The 17,153-nt window shown below is 39.8% G+C and overlaps 1 protein-coding gene across 1 annotated transcript in view; it reads left to right on the top strand.

Moving 5' to 3' along the window:
- LOC121520570 (vertebrate ancient opsin-like) overlaps window positions 1-16,824 on the top strand; it is a 115,994-nt gene extending 99,170 nt beyond the window's left edge. The window contains exon 4 of the mRNA XM_041804084.1: window positions 16,540-16,824. Within this exon, the coding sequence (XP_041660018.1) occupies window positions 16,540-16,824 (285 nt within the window). The remainder of the gene's footprint in view (window positions 1-16,539) is intronic.
- Window positions 16,825-17,153: the final 329 nt, after the last annotated feature.

Raw genomic sequence — 17,153 nt, forward strand, 5'->3', positions numbered from 1 at the left:
GAAAAGAAAACAACTCACTGCTGTTCTTTGTTCTTCTTTTAACAAAGAAATGTGGTCAAGTTCTGATAAAACTGGCGCTTTCGCAGCATCCACACAAATCTCTTCTGCCATAATTGTACCAGCCTCTTGTTGCTGCTTGCTTACGTCAAGACACCCTGTGCCCGAAAGCACTGCCCCTTGTCGCTGATTGGTTCTGTCACTTTCTAACCGGGCCCAAATGGTTCAGATAGGAGCTTTGCAAGATGGATTCAACAGTGAGAAACAAGGAGACGGGCGTATCCATCTGCTTGGCAAGGTTAGGCTGCACGAACTCAGCACACAATTTATCTGTACTGCCCTAACCAACCCCCCTTGAATGTATGTAAATGGGCCTGCTGTATTTTAGAAAAGAAGAGTGAGAAGACGTGTTCTGCATCCTCAATAATCTCACAAGAAAAATTAAGAATTTAAAACCTCAAAAGTGTGTAAGGTTACTTCAGAGTCTAAGATATGGTTTTTAAAACCCTTTTTATCTTATTTGAAGCTCAGTCGAAAATGATTACACGTAAATACATTCATCAACAGCAAAAATGGATTATATGAAAAATTTTGAATCATTACCTTCGTAATAAATGATTTGAAGATCAATTCAAAAGCCAACAAATTGGTTCAAAATAAGTATATAGGTAACAAAAATATAAAATGATAAAAGGAAAAACATGTAAAAGATTGAAAAAATTTGATCTAAAAACCCTCATGAGTGGAAACCACAAAAGATAGCTTCTGCTGTCCATTTGTACTTCACCTTGACCATAGAATCTGTTGGTCAGGATCACATAGACTTCTGGGTCTAATGACCAAAAAATTTCCAGTTTCTGGGTAGCACTTGTTGGCTTCTATTTAACCCTCATTAGGAGACCTTTCCTTTCCACCAAGAGTAGCTACAATCCTTAACTGGTTTTCTGATGGATAAAAGAGTTATCGACTATCCCCCACAAAGGTCTCTAGGCTGGAGCACATGTGCACGCCAATCAAGCTGACAGGTTTCAGTCTGCAAGAGAGCCAATGGGAAAACTGGGAACCCTTTTAATACTTGGTTTCGCTGTCGTGTCTTAATGGAAAGCCCCGCCCCTTTAGGTTCTAATGTAGACAAAGTTTTCAAGTTTGCAGAAACTGAGTTCAACAATTCACCCAAAAAGTCCCTTGTGGTTTTGACCTTCACTATTTTTCTGAGATGGTAATGCAACACCTGCAGAAGAGGTCTACCTGTGCCTTTGGCTTTCACACTTCTGTCAGCAAAGTCTTGGTTCAGCAGGTGCAGCAGCAACCAAGGCCTATTTATAGACATGTACGCATACAAAACTAGAGAAACTTAATTATTGCATAAGAAATAAAATGAAACATTTATCTTGTTAAACCCAACTATGGTCAAATGTTCAAAAGTTTAAAAAGAACTACTGATAATTAAACTGAGATAAACAGCATTTTTTAAAAATGAAAATAAATAACACCAGAAAGTCAATTCTCTTAACAAGTTGCTACCATGTGATTGGCTGATTAGCTATTTGTGTTAACAAGCAATTGAACAAGTGTACCTAATAAAGCGGTAGGTGAGTGCAAAATGTATCTTTCCAAAGGCAACAGAACCTATTAACACCTCTAACGCTCAACAAAGAAAAACATTAATTTTTTCTTTATTGTATTGGAGATCAAAGTGTAAAAATTGCATATTGACCTTTTCTTAGCCAGACAGTACAGCTCTATAGTCTCACTGGCTTCAGCTTTGTACAGGCACACTGCAGCTGCATCGCTCCTGAGTATAATAATTTGTTGTCAAGAGGAGCAGACTCATAAATAACATGTCACAGAAACAAGACAGGAGTACACTCACCTTTCATTAGTTCATAACAGTGACTTTCTTAATCACAGCTGACAGTCTGACAGCTCTGTGATTTTATGTATGATCTACTCCTTCAGTATTAAAGTCACTGGTTTGATTAGAGTTTGTAACAAATGAGTTGACTCCTGACATTCACTTTTTATTTAAGTTCACTACACTTTTTATTAGCTGGAGTTTTGGGGCTGTCATTTGTTTGATTTTAAGAGAATGAGTCCCTGGGTGTATGGGGGCCACCTTGTCAGATATTGAGCTTGGAAGGACACCAAAAGATACAACAATCCAATGTGTGAAAGAGTTACAGTGTTTTTATCAACATGTTTTAAATGGGAAGTTTTATGGTAGTATGAGTTTAAATTTAGTTTCTGAAGTGATACCATGCAGTTGATTATTTTTAATGAATATGCCATTTTCATGTACTTTGGACAAAGTACGCTTATGTAAACCTAATACATGAACATTTGGAGCGACTGAGGTGTCAAAACTATCACCTTCTCTCTTTTTTTTTTTTTTTTTTGAAATAGATCAGATTAGTCTAAAGAGTCTTTATTGTCTTAATCATAATTTTTCTTTCAACAGAAGTATAAACATCATAATAATACACCAACACATAAATATGTACAGCAGTGTGCAGAACTTCCAGGCATGTTTGGGCCAAAAATCGAGGCTAAAGTTCGGCGTAAAAGTGACTAGTAAGCTGCTTCATGGCTCCACTGGGCTGGAAGGAGGATTGACACAACCCTGGTCATGCTCTGGATGTCTTTGCATAGTACCAGGCATGGGAAAATAATGTGTTGAGAAAAAAACGCAACTTATGGGCTGAGTAACACCTGGGTGTGGCTAATAAGCACCTGTCCTGGGGGGTAGCAGGTTATCCACCAGCCCTGGTCGTGCTGTGGATTTCCCAAGGTGCCAACTGCTGGTGGTCTCTGGAGATATAACTAGAGGTAAAAAAGCCCAGTGTGGTGGCATACTGTTGATACTTTTTGATACCAAAAAGTCTGTTTCATGCTATCTTGACAATTGAAAAGGGGCATTAAAACCTGTTGATAAACTTGTTTCAGGCCTTAAATCCTCATATTACCTAAATTCAATTTGCATTTGTGACCTGATATTAAGGGGCCTTTGGGCTGAATTAATTTACAGCTGTTAAGCATTTTATGGCTCTGTATGATCATTTTAATTGGAAATTTATATTATTCATCAGTTAGTTCAATGTTTAGGGTCATATCATAAGCACAAAGCCTCCTCACGTGAAGTGCACAGGCATGCCCAGGGTGATGACATCACACCTGAAAGACCCAGCAGAGGTCTCCTTCCTGGCCTGCATCAGCTTTTGGAGTTTGTTAACAGGTTGTTATTATTATTGTCAAATTGCCTAACGTGCCATCTTTGACTCATTTCTTTTTAGGCATCTTAACTTCTTTTCTGGCGCTTGAATGGCTGTTCACCTGGCCGATGTTAACATTTTAGAGAACAAGTCTCTTCCAATTTTGAAAAAGACTATATTTCACTGTGGTCACAAAAATGTAGCTTTGCTAAAACTTAGGGTAGACTGTTTTTCTTGACCTCAATGGGCCTCCCATAAAACTGGGCTCCAGAAAGCTTTCTGCCTCCCTGGCAGTGCAGGTGTCTTTCCTTTTCTCCCCAACACAGCCTAATTTTTTCACCTAGCATGCATTTTGTTGATATAAGATATTAAATTTTACCCAGACTAGCACCCAGGAGTGTGTTTGTTTTAAAATTAGTCAGGTGCAAAGGTGGCATTTCCTATCTAAATAAACTGTGCCTTAGACCAGTGTTTCCCAACCATTTTTCCTTGGAGCTCCTCCAACATGTACGTAAGAAAACCTCCTGGATGAGTTGTCAAAGTTGTCAATGTCATTTTAGTAGGCCAGCCACCCCTCGGAAAATTCACCACTGTTCCGAGTTTTCTCCATTTGTAGATAATGGCTCTCAACATGGTTCGCTGGAGTCCCAAAGCCTTGGAAATGGCGTTCTAACCTTTCCAGACTGAATGTTTGATTGCTTTAGATTGCAGCATGATGTGTTGCTTCATGATATCTCTTCATCAGACAGGTTCTATTCAAGGAGTTTCTTGATTCAGCAGGTCTGGCAGTAATCAGACCTGGGTGAGGCGAGTGAATTCTTCTCTAGTTGTAATCTGAACGCTGCTGTCTTTAAAGGAATGTCCTGTGTTCTTCAGACAGTGAAGAGCCCAGTCCTGACTAGATGAGTTGGCTCTCCTGCATTTTTATAAGAGTTGTTTCATTTTCCCAGTATATGAGTCTCTGTCTTTCTCAGTGCATTTCATGCCATAAATGTCATTGCTTTGCTTGTGCCTGGATGTTCTGTACTTAGGATAAACCTGTCTCTGTCTGTTGGTATGTAATGTAATGGGATGTTGTGTTTTCAAAAGAGGCCCAGTTTGGGTATCTACATTTGTAAGGACTTCCCTGAGATGTTCCTTGTTCCTTCTTGTCTTTAATCTTTGTAGAAATCTACTCAGTCCTTTTTCAAGAATGTTTCAAGCTTTCTCCAGATGTCATCAGGAACAGAAGTAATGAAGCGAAGATCAAGACAGAAAGCCAATATTTACTTGAAATTCTATTCTTTTAGCCAATTAAATATAAACTCTAGACAGGGATCTCAACAGTCATGCAAGGCCTTGGCAGGCAAAAACAACAGCTGTTTCTTATTGGAGCATCCACATAATGACAGCTTACTTTAGGGTACTGTAGCCTAAATAAAATGGACCAACATTACTGGCTATTGTAGTGCCATAGTTCTTTTAAAACGGTGGTGGGAGGAAGCAGCAACTGTCAACTTTGACTGTAGGCAGAAACATTTCAAAGTCTTGGTAATGTTTTTAAGAAAATGCTTTCCTAACCATTTAAGAATCCTATCAAATCACTTCAAACATGAAAGTGCATTTGTTTTCTAAAAACCATGTTTGTTCTGAAAGACTGATCTGTCAAGAAGCATTACATCTGTGGATTTCCCAATCTGGGAAATGAAATGTAGCAGGAAATCTAAACTGTGAGACTGATGGTGTGAGGAATTGAATGGTACACACAGGATAAACACACCGCAGCCCTTAGCTGAATTGAGAATGTGCCAGGAAATCCCAAGAGGAAATGAGACGATTGCCATTCAGTTCACATGTTCCCGTGTGGCACTCATTATTTTTCCGGCTATAGCTCTCAGATCATTTCATTTTGTACTGTACTTGGTAGTCTGCAGGAAACTTCACAGCAGATGGAAGTTTATTGGAAGGCATTAAGTCTCAGGATTGTCAAAGCTCAACACTGCCTGCCACTTCATTTGGGTCCCTTAAACTGCATTACATACTTAAATGAACTGTTACTGAAGGAAGTGACTCTGAGCTGACATCCAGTGGACAGCAACCTGTTGGGATTAGAGCTAGGAATCAGAGGAGTAACTGGTTCAAGTACTGGTACAAACCAAAGTACAGAATTTGGAAGTGGTCACTAGAGAGATACTGCTTCCTTTCTCAGGCTTGGTTGAGGTGTCCATGAGTAAGGCACCAAACCCAGAACTGCTCAGGTGCTCTTTCATGTGCATCGCCTCACTCTGACATCCCTCCCTTTGTGCATACTGTAGCATCCTGTGTGTGAGAAACTGAAAATAGCCATTGGAGACTAATTATATCTTCCTCTTCTTCTGCTTTTAAACAAAAATAAAAGCCCTACTTTCTGAGACAGAGACTGACATTTGACCTCTGTGTTGTCATCTAAAGAATACAAGCTCTGTTTGTTTAAGATGAGGTACGGGATTAAGTCTGGTTGGGGGGGGACTCATAATTCCAAGAATTTCCCCTGCTAGCCTATTGATCTCAGAGTCCAATTCACAAAGCATGTACTGTATGTTGTAGTAATGATTCAAGTGCAAAAATGCGCATAAGGTTGCATTTTTTCAGGTGATTTGCTCTTTTTTTGCATCTGATTGTGACAATGAGCTTCCTGAATTCTCCTCTCTGCTATGCAGAGTTGTGTTTTCATACTGATGGAACTTAATTTCATCCTGATACAGAGGATGAACTGAGAAAACAGAAAATCTCTTTTCAAGTTCATGTGATGTCCAGACTCATCAGATGTGATGAAACTTTACCACAAGAACTTGAGGTATGAATGAGAAAACATCATGAAAACCACTCCATGGTTGACTGTGATGACTGAAAGATAAGGAGCAAATGCTCCCCTTTTGGTAGGTGTCAGGATTAATGCCACTGACATCAGGTCAGGGTGTCAAACTGGGCGACAATGCAAGAAAAGTTCTGACATGCTGAATCAAGTTGTGTGGCATCTTGGATGGGTCGTTGATTATGTCACTACAAGACCATTAGTAGTCCTGGACACTGATAATGAGGCCTGATGTTTGACACTGAGCTGCAGCGTTGCAGTCAGGCCAAAATTTGGCTGAATTTGTTTAGTCTGCAGCCAGCCTTAAAGCATCCTGTCAAAGAGCTGAGTCAGTATAACCATGTCTCTTATAATCTGCATAACTCTTAAGCCCAAAATACACCAGCACCTCATCATCATGTTATATCTTGCGCCTCAAATGCCGCCGCTAGCGCACATCTCTCACGTCTCTCCTGGACTAATTGTCTAAAAAAGGGTTCAAAACATCAGTGCTGTGGTGCACAGTCAAGCCAGTCACAAAGAATTTTGGGATACAAAATGGTGTTAAGCATTAACTTCCAGTGAGCAATAAAAATTGATTCAAAAGTTTAAAAAATGATTCATTATCAGATTTAATGGTGTGGATTTAATCCTTAAAGACTACACAAAGTCACCCAAGTCCTGGGTTAGCTTGAAAAGATTCTGTAGGGAATTCAAAGGCATGGACAGCGTCATTGGAATGGCACAACGCCTGGCTTCACAAAAAAAAAATAAGAGGCTTCAGTTTATGGTTCAAAATTAGTTTTGCTTTTTACAACCTGTCACTTCTTGTTGCATATGACAATATCAGTCTCAGAGGGTTAACATGGGCAGTGTAGTATTTTATGCCTCTGAGGCAACAACAATCAAGGTGGAAGTAACTGTATTTTTGGCTTGTCCTTCCTTATGTGCATGCATCCAGATGTGGGCCAGTGGTGTGAATGTGATATTCTAAGAACCCTTTGACAGATTTTTATCAAAGTTTTCTGAAATTTTTGCCCTAACCCAAAGATGAACTGATTAGATTTTGGTCATGGGGCGTGTTTGCCTCCCTTGCTTGCGATCTGCCCTTTTCTGACCACAGTAAGCAGTGCATTTAACCCTTTAGGGATTAGCTTTTTTGGTCCTGTTTGCACACATTTAGCAGGTGCAAAAGCCACACACTGACGCTTTTTGTGCATCAGGCCCTGGTATTGTTAAAACACCATTTCTTATTCATTCCACTTACTCAAAAAACAAACAAACAAACAAAAAAAAAAAAAACCCACTCTTGTCAGTGTGCTCACCCTCCCAGTTCCCCTGCCATGCTTTATCTATTTATCTGTCAATGCCTTCACCTTTCTCTTGACCTTAGCCTCCATGCCCCAGTCTCTAAACTAACTTCATCCACCACCATTTGTATTTTGTTTCCATTCTCCCCTTTTCCATCATTTCACAACTCTTCAGAGTGTTTTTTGGCAGCTGAAGGGAGAGCATGCACCCTAACCACACAGAGGTGCTGCGCGTCTCGCTTCTTTACATACCCCAGCTAGCCTCCGCTCTGTCATGACCCACAGGTTATAAATAAACTGACAACTGAGACAAACATCTAACTCAAAGATGCAATGTGAGGAGAATTTCTGATCATGTCCTGAGGCATTCTGCCATCTCTCTGCATGTCTATATCAGTTTGACAGACAGTGATATGCAGTAAGTTCAATGTCGAGTCAAATGACTACAAATTTCTCCAGAGATTAGCTAACAGTGTTGGGAAAACAAAATATTTGAGGTTGGGTTTGAACTGAAGAGTAAAGAAAAAGACATCAGCTATATAATTTTAATTCAATTATTAACAAATGTAATAAAAGAACAAACAGTGGTTGTGTTGTTTTAATATTTAACAGCTCCCCTGGCTGCTTTTAATCCTAACCAAAGTGCTAAAATAAATCAGTACATAATGTATTTCAGTACAAAAGGCAGTTGCTGTCTTGTAGTAATCTGAGTTGAAGGTGTTAAAAGGTGTTTGGAGGAAAGCTGATTTTATACCATGCACACTTTTAAAGCATAAGTAGCCAATGAGTCAGAGAAAATACGGTTTAAATGGCAAGAATTCATCTGCAGAGTAGGATTTTGCTCAATGTTAATCATGTGAACCAAAAATGACATTTTGTGCCTAAGAGGGTATACAAGCTGCCTTCATTAAACAGGAAGTCAGGTTTAGAGGAACACTAATGGACATAAGTATTAGGCTGCCTTGATGTAAGGCTTTTCACTAGATTTTGGAGCGGGAATTCGTGCCCATTCATTCTGAAGAGCATTTATGAGGTCAGGCACTGATGTTGGAAAAGAAGGCCCGGCTCGCAATCTACATTACAGTTCATCCCAAAGGTTCCCGATGGATTTGATGTTAAAGGGATATTTCGGCATTTTTGAAGTTGGGTCGTATCAGGTATTTGGTTATAGTCGTGGCATTAGCCTCCGGTGATTAACGTGAAAGTTGATCCTGTGGTTATCACAAGCTCAGAGAGATCTGCGGCATAATGGCTGGAGACGGGAATGTTTTATCCACGTAGTTTCACGAGTTTTATGTAAAAATGGGCCAAGAAAATATGTTGGCACGCCTGTACGCTGTGTCCAAAACATACAAAGAGATTCATATCTCCCCCCAAAAAAAACCCTCTGTGTCAGGCACTAATTTATGATAAAGCTTTCAGCATTTGTCTCCTTCCGCCGCACACTGATCCTCTGATCAGCTGTGTGGGTCTGCGGAGTTCTACAGGGATAACGCCAAACCAAGCTAAAACAAATATCATACGAGTGATTTATCAATCTTTATAGTCTTTGCGTTGCACACTGGCGCACAGTCATGCTGGAATAAATCCCAGGGTGGCTACACCTCGACTAAAACTGTGATTTTGTAGTGTCTCTTTAATTTCATCACTGTAATGTGTTTGAATAACCTTTATACACATTAATCCTCTCCTTTCTATTACATGCTACTTGATATACAGTATATATTATCAATCATGGTGAAATACCTTCCAGCATAATGAATACTGAGAATTAGATTGAATGTCTTTGGAAGCTTTTAATCAGGATTTGATTTGATCAAATAAATGCTTTAATGTGCTTTAATGTTTTTTTTTCTACGTATTTTGTCTGGATGTCCCTTTATTTGTTTTGCTGTAATGTGCTGTTTTTAATCTCATCTGCACAACAAACTGAACTCTGAGGTATTAATAAAGACACCTTGAACCTTGAATGAGTTTCCTCACATATTGCCTTCATGAGAAAATGTAGTAGACTATAAGTATACATTAAATTCATAAAGTATACTAAGTATACTACGTTTACTCAAGAGTGGCATCTTTACAGAGGCTCTGGAAGAGGACTTGGAAATGGTTTTAATTGTGGTCCAGCACCTGTCTGAGTTCTGAATATTTCCAGGACAACGTTGGAAAAGTCTAGAATTTTAAGTATAGCCAAATACCCTGAATGCATTGTTATGCTGTGAACCTGCAGCCCGGGTCCTCAATTATTCAGAATCTCTCTATCTGTCCATCAGCAGATCCCCCAACTTTGAGCCAGGCAACACAGGGGCTCTGCTCTGAGCACAGGCTGGTGTAAAACAGGAAGATCTGCATGAAATCATAATAATCCTGAGACTTTCAGGTTGGTTGCTTCAATTGAAAAATGCATCCAGGGGTCCATTCACTATTTATCGTATGTTGACAGATGGTGTATACATTTCAATGCATTTCCTTTGTAGCTGGAAGACAGACTGTCCAGGCTTTTTTTTTTTTATCTGCTCTGATCCTTGGTGCTTGTTAGGGTACAGTATTTGTGGAGATGCAGCTGTGCAGCAGAGCAAGTGAAATATCAGTTTGAGAAATGTGCCATTTCTATTTTTTATCTGATTTAAAACATTATCAAATCAATTCTTAGAGTGTGCTATTTCACTCATTAATCCTCTCTTTGTGGCTGTTCATCATAATCCATTTAACATCATTAACACATGATATTGAGCTTCTTTTAATAAATGCTGCTGTGGAGGAGAGGTCACAGATAAAGAGATCATTAGATTTAACATTATCAGTGACACTGATCTCTCGATTATTCACTTAAGAAGGTTGCTGATGTCAGCATCACCAACCTTCATACTGTCATTAAGTTTCACCTCATTACCTACAGCCCCAATTCCTAAATAGTTGGGGCACTGGGTGAAACTTAAATAGAATGCAATGCCTTGCAAATTTCATAAACCCACATTTTATTCACAATAGAACATAAACAGCATATCAGATGTTGAAACTGAGACATTTTACCCCTTCATGAAAGATAAAGGTCATTTAACTTGATGGCAGCAACACATCTAAAAAAAAAGTAAGGATGGGGCTATAAAAGGCTGGAAAAGTAAGTGGTACCAATAAAAAAAAATAGCTGTAGGAGCATTTAGCAACCTTCTGGACTGGATATAAAAGGAATATTTTAGAAAGGCAGAGTCTCTCAGAAGTAAAGCTGAGCAGAGCTTCACAAATCTGTAAAAAACTGTTTAAAAATTGTGGAACAATTTCAGAAAAATGTACCTCAACGTAAATTTGTCAAGGCTTTGAATGTCCCACCAAAAGATTCAGCAAATATGGAGAAGTCTCAGTGGGAGATTGGTCAAGGGACCAGGTTAAAGGCCAATATCAGATGCTCGTGATATTAGTGCCATCAAGCGGCTCTGCATTAAAAACAGTCATGATTCTGTACTGGAAATCACTGCATTGGCTCAAGAAAACTTCTGCCAACACAGTTCATCGTGCCATCCACAGATGCAAGTTAAAGCTGTAACACGCAAAGAAGAAGAAGAAGCCATTAACATTATCTAGAGACACTTCCATCTTCTCTGGACAAAAGCTCATTTGAATTGGATTGAGGCAGAATGGAAAACTGTTCTGTGGCCGGATGACTCAAATTTGAAATTCTTTTTAGAAAACATGGGCCATGTTCTCTGCAGACCAAAGACAAAAAGGACCATCCAGCTTGTTATGAGCACACAGTACAAAAACCTGCATCTGTGATGGTATGGGGTTGCATTAGTGCTTATGGAATGGGCAGCTTACACATCTGGAAAGACACTATCAATGCTGAAAGTCTACAGAGGTTTTAGAGCAACATCCAGACAACGTCTCTTTCAGGGAAGGCCTTGCATATTTCATCAAAACAATGCAAAACCATTGCATTGTTTTGCAAAACCAGCAACCAACAGCATGACTTCACAATACTTCACAACGTGCAGAACTGACTTGCCTGCAGTCCAGACCTTTCACCAAGATAAAACAATGAGCATCATAAAACAAAAAAAATAGGCAAAGATGACACTAGACTGTAGAGCAGCTAGAATCCTACATCAGACAAGAATGGGACAACATCCCTCTCCCAAAACTCCAGCAACTGATCTCCTCACTTCTTAGACTGTTATTAAAAGAGGAGGGGATGTTACACAATGGTAAACATGGCCCTGTCCATACTTTTTTTTTAATGTGTTGCTACCAACAAATTCAAAATGAGCTCATGTTTTTTCATGAGATGGGCAAACATCTTAGTTTTAACATCTGATATGATGTTTCTGTTCTATTTTTAACCAAATATGGGCCTATGAGACTTGAAAATCATTGCATTTTTATTTACATTTCACAAACGTGCCTCAACTATTTTGGAATCGGGGTTGTACGTGTACTTGGTTGTGAATGTAACTGTGAGATAGGCTGAATCTAACAGTAAAGGTCGGTGTCCATCAGTGGCTTTGTTTTCTTTGCACATGCAGTGCTCAACCTCAAATTCAGAACGTTTCTTCTCTGTGACACAAGTTGGCTCACATTTTTATCACTTTTCTTGGTAGTCCCTCGGTCTGTTTCACATGTTTAGTATTTGCTTAAACTCAAATAAATTTCACCAAGAAAGGAACTGTATCCTGGAATAAGCAGCAGCTCCTGACCTGGAATTTTAACCCTCACAGAGATGAGTCAGAAAAGTCCCTCTTCCGCCATAGCCAGGGCTGGACTGGTAATCTGGCATACAGGGCACTTTCCCAGTGGGCTGATGCCATTTGGGGCCAGTATGATTTGATCTTATTTTATTGATTTATTTATTTATTTTCCACAATTTTCACCTCTGATGACAAGAGAATCAATGTAAGACACAACATACATAATTCTTCTTGCCTATTTCATGTACTACTCAGCTTTCTAGTTGACCTAGTTGACCTTTTAAAAGGCATGAGGAAAGAGTGTAGTTGTGTCGTGTTCAACCAGGGTAAAGGGCCTGCTCATACCAAAAGATGCCAGAGCTAAATCCTCTCGCCAGTCCTGCACTGACCATAGCTGTAACCTTGCAAAGCCCATGGATTGGTCAGATTCCACATCTGTCATCAGGTCGACCCATCATGTAAAGCTTCAAATCCTTGTTCTGGGTCAGAAAATGAATGGACCAATTGGCAAAGCTGACTGTCCATGCTCACTATTCAACAACCAGGTACTATAAATGGCTGATGTTGGCAAGGCATCAACAACACCAATAATAGAATTTCTTCATGACAGCCAAGATTATAAAGGGCTGGTTGGCATAATCTCAAACCCGTTGAATAAAGGACTTTTCATTATGCCACAAAGCTCTCTCGATTCCAGTGAGTAGTAGTTTGTGACCATTTTCACACAGGACTAGAAATAAAGTGTTTAGGTTAATAAATCCAGAGTAAATGGATGTGATCTACATCCAGTTCTAATTATGACTTGCAAACTATAAAGGTGTGCTTTCATTGCAATCCTACCAACATTCTTTGCTGTTCTCAGTCTTTACACAACGGGAAAATAACTTCTTGATGGTGTCTAGAGTAGAGCTCCAGAGCCCCCACTCCCGTCCCAAAAGTAGCCACCAAACCACCAACATTCATTCATGATGGTTTAAGTGCAGCAGGGCAAAGATTGATAACATCTCATCTCCAATGTTCATGTCTCAATTCAGATCTCTCACAAAGCCACTGGGAGAATCATGGAGACCCTGAGCCGCTGCAGCTTCCCAAACATCCACAGTGGCATTATTATGAAGAATGAACATGAGAGCTATCTGTCCAAAAGCCCGCCCTGCTTCGTCTACTCAGTTTGTGTCTGGAAGGCCTTTCTCAAGTTCATTAGTGAGGGCAACAGAACAGAATGATAGAGTGAAGCCACTGGGTATAAACTGTCAATGCTTCAGCCTCTGAGGGCAACAGGTGATAGTTTGCAGTTTGTGGAGTAGCCAGTGGTTATTTAAATAATGGATTAGTCATCCCGGGCAAGCTTTTCTGTCAATGCCATGTTTATTGTTTAGAGTCTGCAAAGTAACTGGAGATGGAGTAAAAAAGCAGGAGATTTGATTTTTGAACAAGTATGGGTTTACCGTAAATACACTGGGTTGGCTTTAGCCCAGACTTACAACAAATTAAATGTGTTTGATGCTGTCATAATGCCAAGACTCAGAAAGACTGCCTTAAAACTGGTCGGATTGATTTTATGACCACCTTACACCTAACGTCTGAGATCACGGGAGCCACTGCAACTCCTGCAAAACTCTCATGATTTTTCTCCCATTTAGGAATTTTGTCTGCAACTTTGAAATCCTCTGAAAAGTGGTTAGGTGTAAGGCCAGCATTATTTGACCACTTATTGGCTAAATCATTTGCATGTTCTTATTCAGAAGTCTGTACTTAATCTGCTTCTGACATACTTGTTTGATATTATTCATCTGAAATGTGCTGGAAACTACAGTCTTCACTCTGTGACTCAGTCTCAAGACTGTCTTTTGCGCTCTCTTCCCAAAGTCAATCTTGAAATGGGTAAAATGAGTTTCAGGCACACTGCTCCTGCAGTCTGGAACCTGCCACAAGAGACTCCATATGTTAGGGAGCTGGTCTCTAAATCTTTCAAAAGTAGACTGAAGGTGTTACAGGAAGATGCATCAGGTTGTAGATGTTTTTGACCAATGACTTTGTGCTCTGTGACTCATGACTGGTTGATCTGTGTTTGTAAGTGTTTCGTGTCTCTGTTAAATGTGCTGCTGCTCGTCTTGGCCAGGACACTCTGGTTAATGAGACTCTTAATCTCAATGAGGCTTCCTGGTTGAGTAAATCTAACTAATAACAATAACAATTTGCACTAAGGAGGTGGCCCTCAAATGGTGTGCTGGAGTTTAGTCTAGGTGTGCAATTTGAATTCGTACAACCACACACTATTACAACTAAATACACAGTAAAAAAAAAAAAAAAAAAACCTCTCAGGACAAAAGGCAGAAAGTCCAAAAATCAGTTAACAAGAGGTCAATCAAAGACCAGGCAATGGTAGAAAACTGGCAGGCAAAATATAGTCATCAAAAGGCTAAACTGGGACAATCATGCGGAAACACTAAGGTTATGTTCACTCTGCAGGACTTAATGTTCAATTCTGATCTTTTCTCAGATCTGATTTTTTAGTTTGCCTGTTCACACTGCAGTCAGCTTCCAAACGAGCAGATACATATCTGATTCAGAACCACACATTTTCTGATTTGAAAAGATCAGATTCAGTGTGACTTGTACTATTCTGTCAGAAAGAAATCAGATACAAGTCCCATGTGAGCAAAAAAATCTGATTCAGGTCACTTTTAACTGCAGTGTGAACGTAGCCTAAAAGAAGGCTAAAAAGCAATGCTCAGTGGGGTTCACAAGATGATCTTGCACTGAAGGAAGGGAGTGGGGGGGTATATATATATATGTACACACACACAAGGCATAGGGAAGACAAAGAAAATGATCACCAGGTGAGGGAAATCAGACAATCAGTGGAGGCGGGAAAACCAAACACATATAGGGAGGAGCACGAAGCAGGACCTGAAACAAGAAACGAAGGTAAGTATGACAAAATAAAACAGGAAATGGGAAACATGGAGGAAAAACAAAGAGGACTTATGCTGCATTCCATTTATCTTGGAAGTCGGATGTCGAAACTGGGACTGACGTCATTCGTCTGAAAAAACAGATTTCCCAGTTGTTTGCGTTCCATTTGTCACTACCACTACGAGTTTGAAAATGATAAATGCCGTTCTTGTGTTAGCCAGTCATTGTTTAAATCAGCTGATAAACCTTTAAAACAGCACATTGCACAGTACTTCATGTATTAAAAGACTGTTGCTACGCACTACATAAAACTGCAGGGTAGTGCTGTGTCTTCAATTTCTAAAAATGCACTGAAAAACAGCAAAAGGTTCTGAAAACAGGTCAAAATCAAAGTTTTTGTCACCACGTTGTGACGTGAAGGTCGGGGTGCTCTGTGAAAGAACAAGTTCACAAGTTGTAAATACGACTTGGAGAGACATTTGCCACTTCCAGTCGGAAGTCAGAAAAACACGTAGGAATACAAGTTACAATGACAAATTGAACACAGCATTATCTATGCTAACCAGGGGATGTGACATGTACCCTAATATTTTGACTTGATATTAGATGTGCCTTGGGCATGCTGCTCTATGGTGTGTTGGCTAACTAGCCATTCAGCAAAGTTTTGGATTGAAACTTTTTGACTTGAGAATTGAGAATTTTTAACAAACTTTGATGAAACAGGACCAAAATCTCTGTCATTATGTCTAAACTTGCTTTTAACACCTTATGCATTTCAGGTTATGTTGCTAACTCTGGCATATGTTTCTACTGTTTTGCTCAAAACATCACAATGCTTTGAGCATTATTTATTTGAATACATGGACATTTTAAGGACAGGCATTTAAATAACTATATAACGGCTAACATCTTCAACTCTTCCAAAATTCCACACTTTTCCTTGGTCTTCCCCCAACAGTCAGTATAACGTTTAATTGTATTTTGTGCTGTGTGACAGATTTTGCTATTCCTTTATATAAAGCTCTATCCACAAAAGTCCTTGGTCTTTCTAAATAAAACTTCCCCATCATTATAATTAAGGACATATGGCATGTTAATCTTTGGTGGTTCAAGGAAAAAAACAAGATTATTAAAAAATGTAACTGGCAGTCTTTTCCCTTCATATTGGTGGAATTGCAAATCCAATCAAAAGATGACTAATAGTTCATAATTGAGAGTGAAATGAGTTTGAATCACTTTAGAAACTCTACAAATAATGTGTGCCCTTGGTGTATTGTTCCCCATGAAAAGACAGGCGACATTATAAGTGGGATGACAGAATAGTACTATGGGCACAGATGAGGGAATAGAGAGGTCTGATCACTCATTATTATTTGTCATTTGCCTAAAGGTTCACTAGAGACAGGAGCGGATATAAATCATAATTGAAATTATCTTCTCTGTAGAAGCATGCAACTGTATAGAAAATTTTATTCTTTTTTTTTTTTCCTTTGTTTTCAAAAGGTGCGATCTTCTCTCTGGTCAGTCTTCCCAGTCTCTGCCTGTCTGGCCTCTACTTCTAGAGAGTGGTGCATCTCTAATCATGTGTTTTTGTCGTGTGCTTGCTCCAGTTTTACAGATGTTTCCAAGCCCTGCTGCGCTGTGAGACTCCACGACGAGGTTCCAGCATCAAAAGCTCCTCCAAGGTCGCCACCAAGGCCATGAGGGGTGTTGCAGTTGCCGGCCCAAGACGCACCGACGATTTCCTATATATGGTAGCCTCTCTGGGTCAACCGGCCACAACCATACCCCAACTGGGACCCTCCTATGAACCCACAATGGATATCACGAGACCCCCCTCCTCAGACATAAACAAACCTGTGGTGGTATCACTGGTGACCCACTTTGATGGCTGATGATTGGCTGTAACCATGGAAGCTAACAGTCCCCTGCCCAGAAATCATTAATAATGAGAGAGGCGGTGTTACTGAGGCCCAGAGAGCAGTGGTCTGCCAGTCCAGGTGGAGTTCAGGCAGATGTTGCATCAGCCCAGCCCCGGCTAGAAGAGATGATGGAGCGGTAACAAAGGATAACTCTTGGACTGTCTCCTGACAGTATGAGCAGAAATGTGAAGAGATGAACCTGCAGGAGTCTGTGTTTCACTGCAGAAACATGAATACAACAGTCTAACTTGCCGTGAGACCTCGAAGAATGTTGTTTTGAAAAAAGCACAGTCCAACTGTAA

Source organism: Cheilinus undulatus, linkage group 13 (assembly GCF_018320785.1).
Source record: "Cheilinus undulatus linkage group 13, ASM1832078v1, whole genome shotgun sequence".
Lineage (NCBI taxonomy): Eukaryota > Metazoa > Chordata > Actinopteri > Labriformes > Labridae > Cheilinus > Cheilinus undulatus.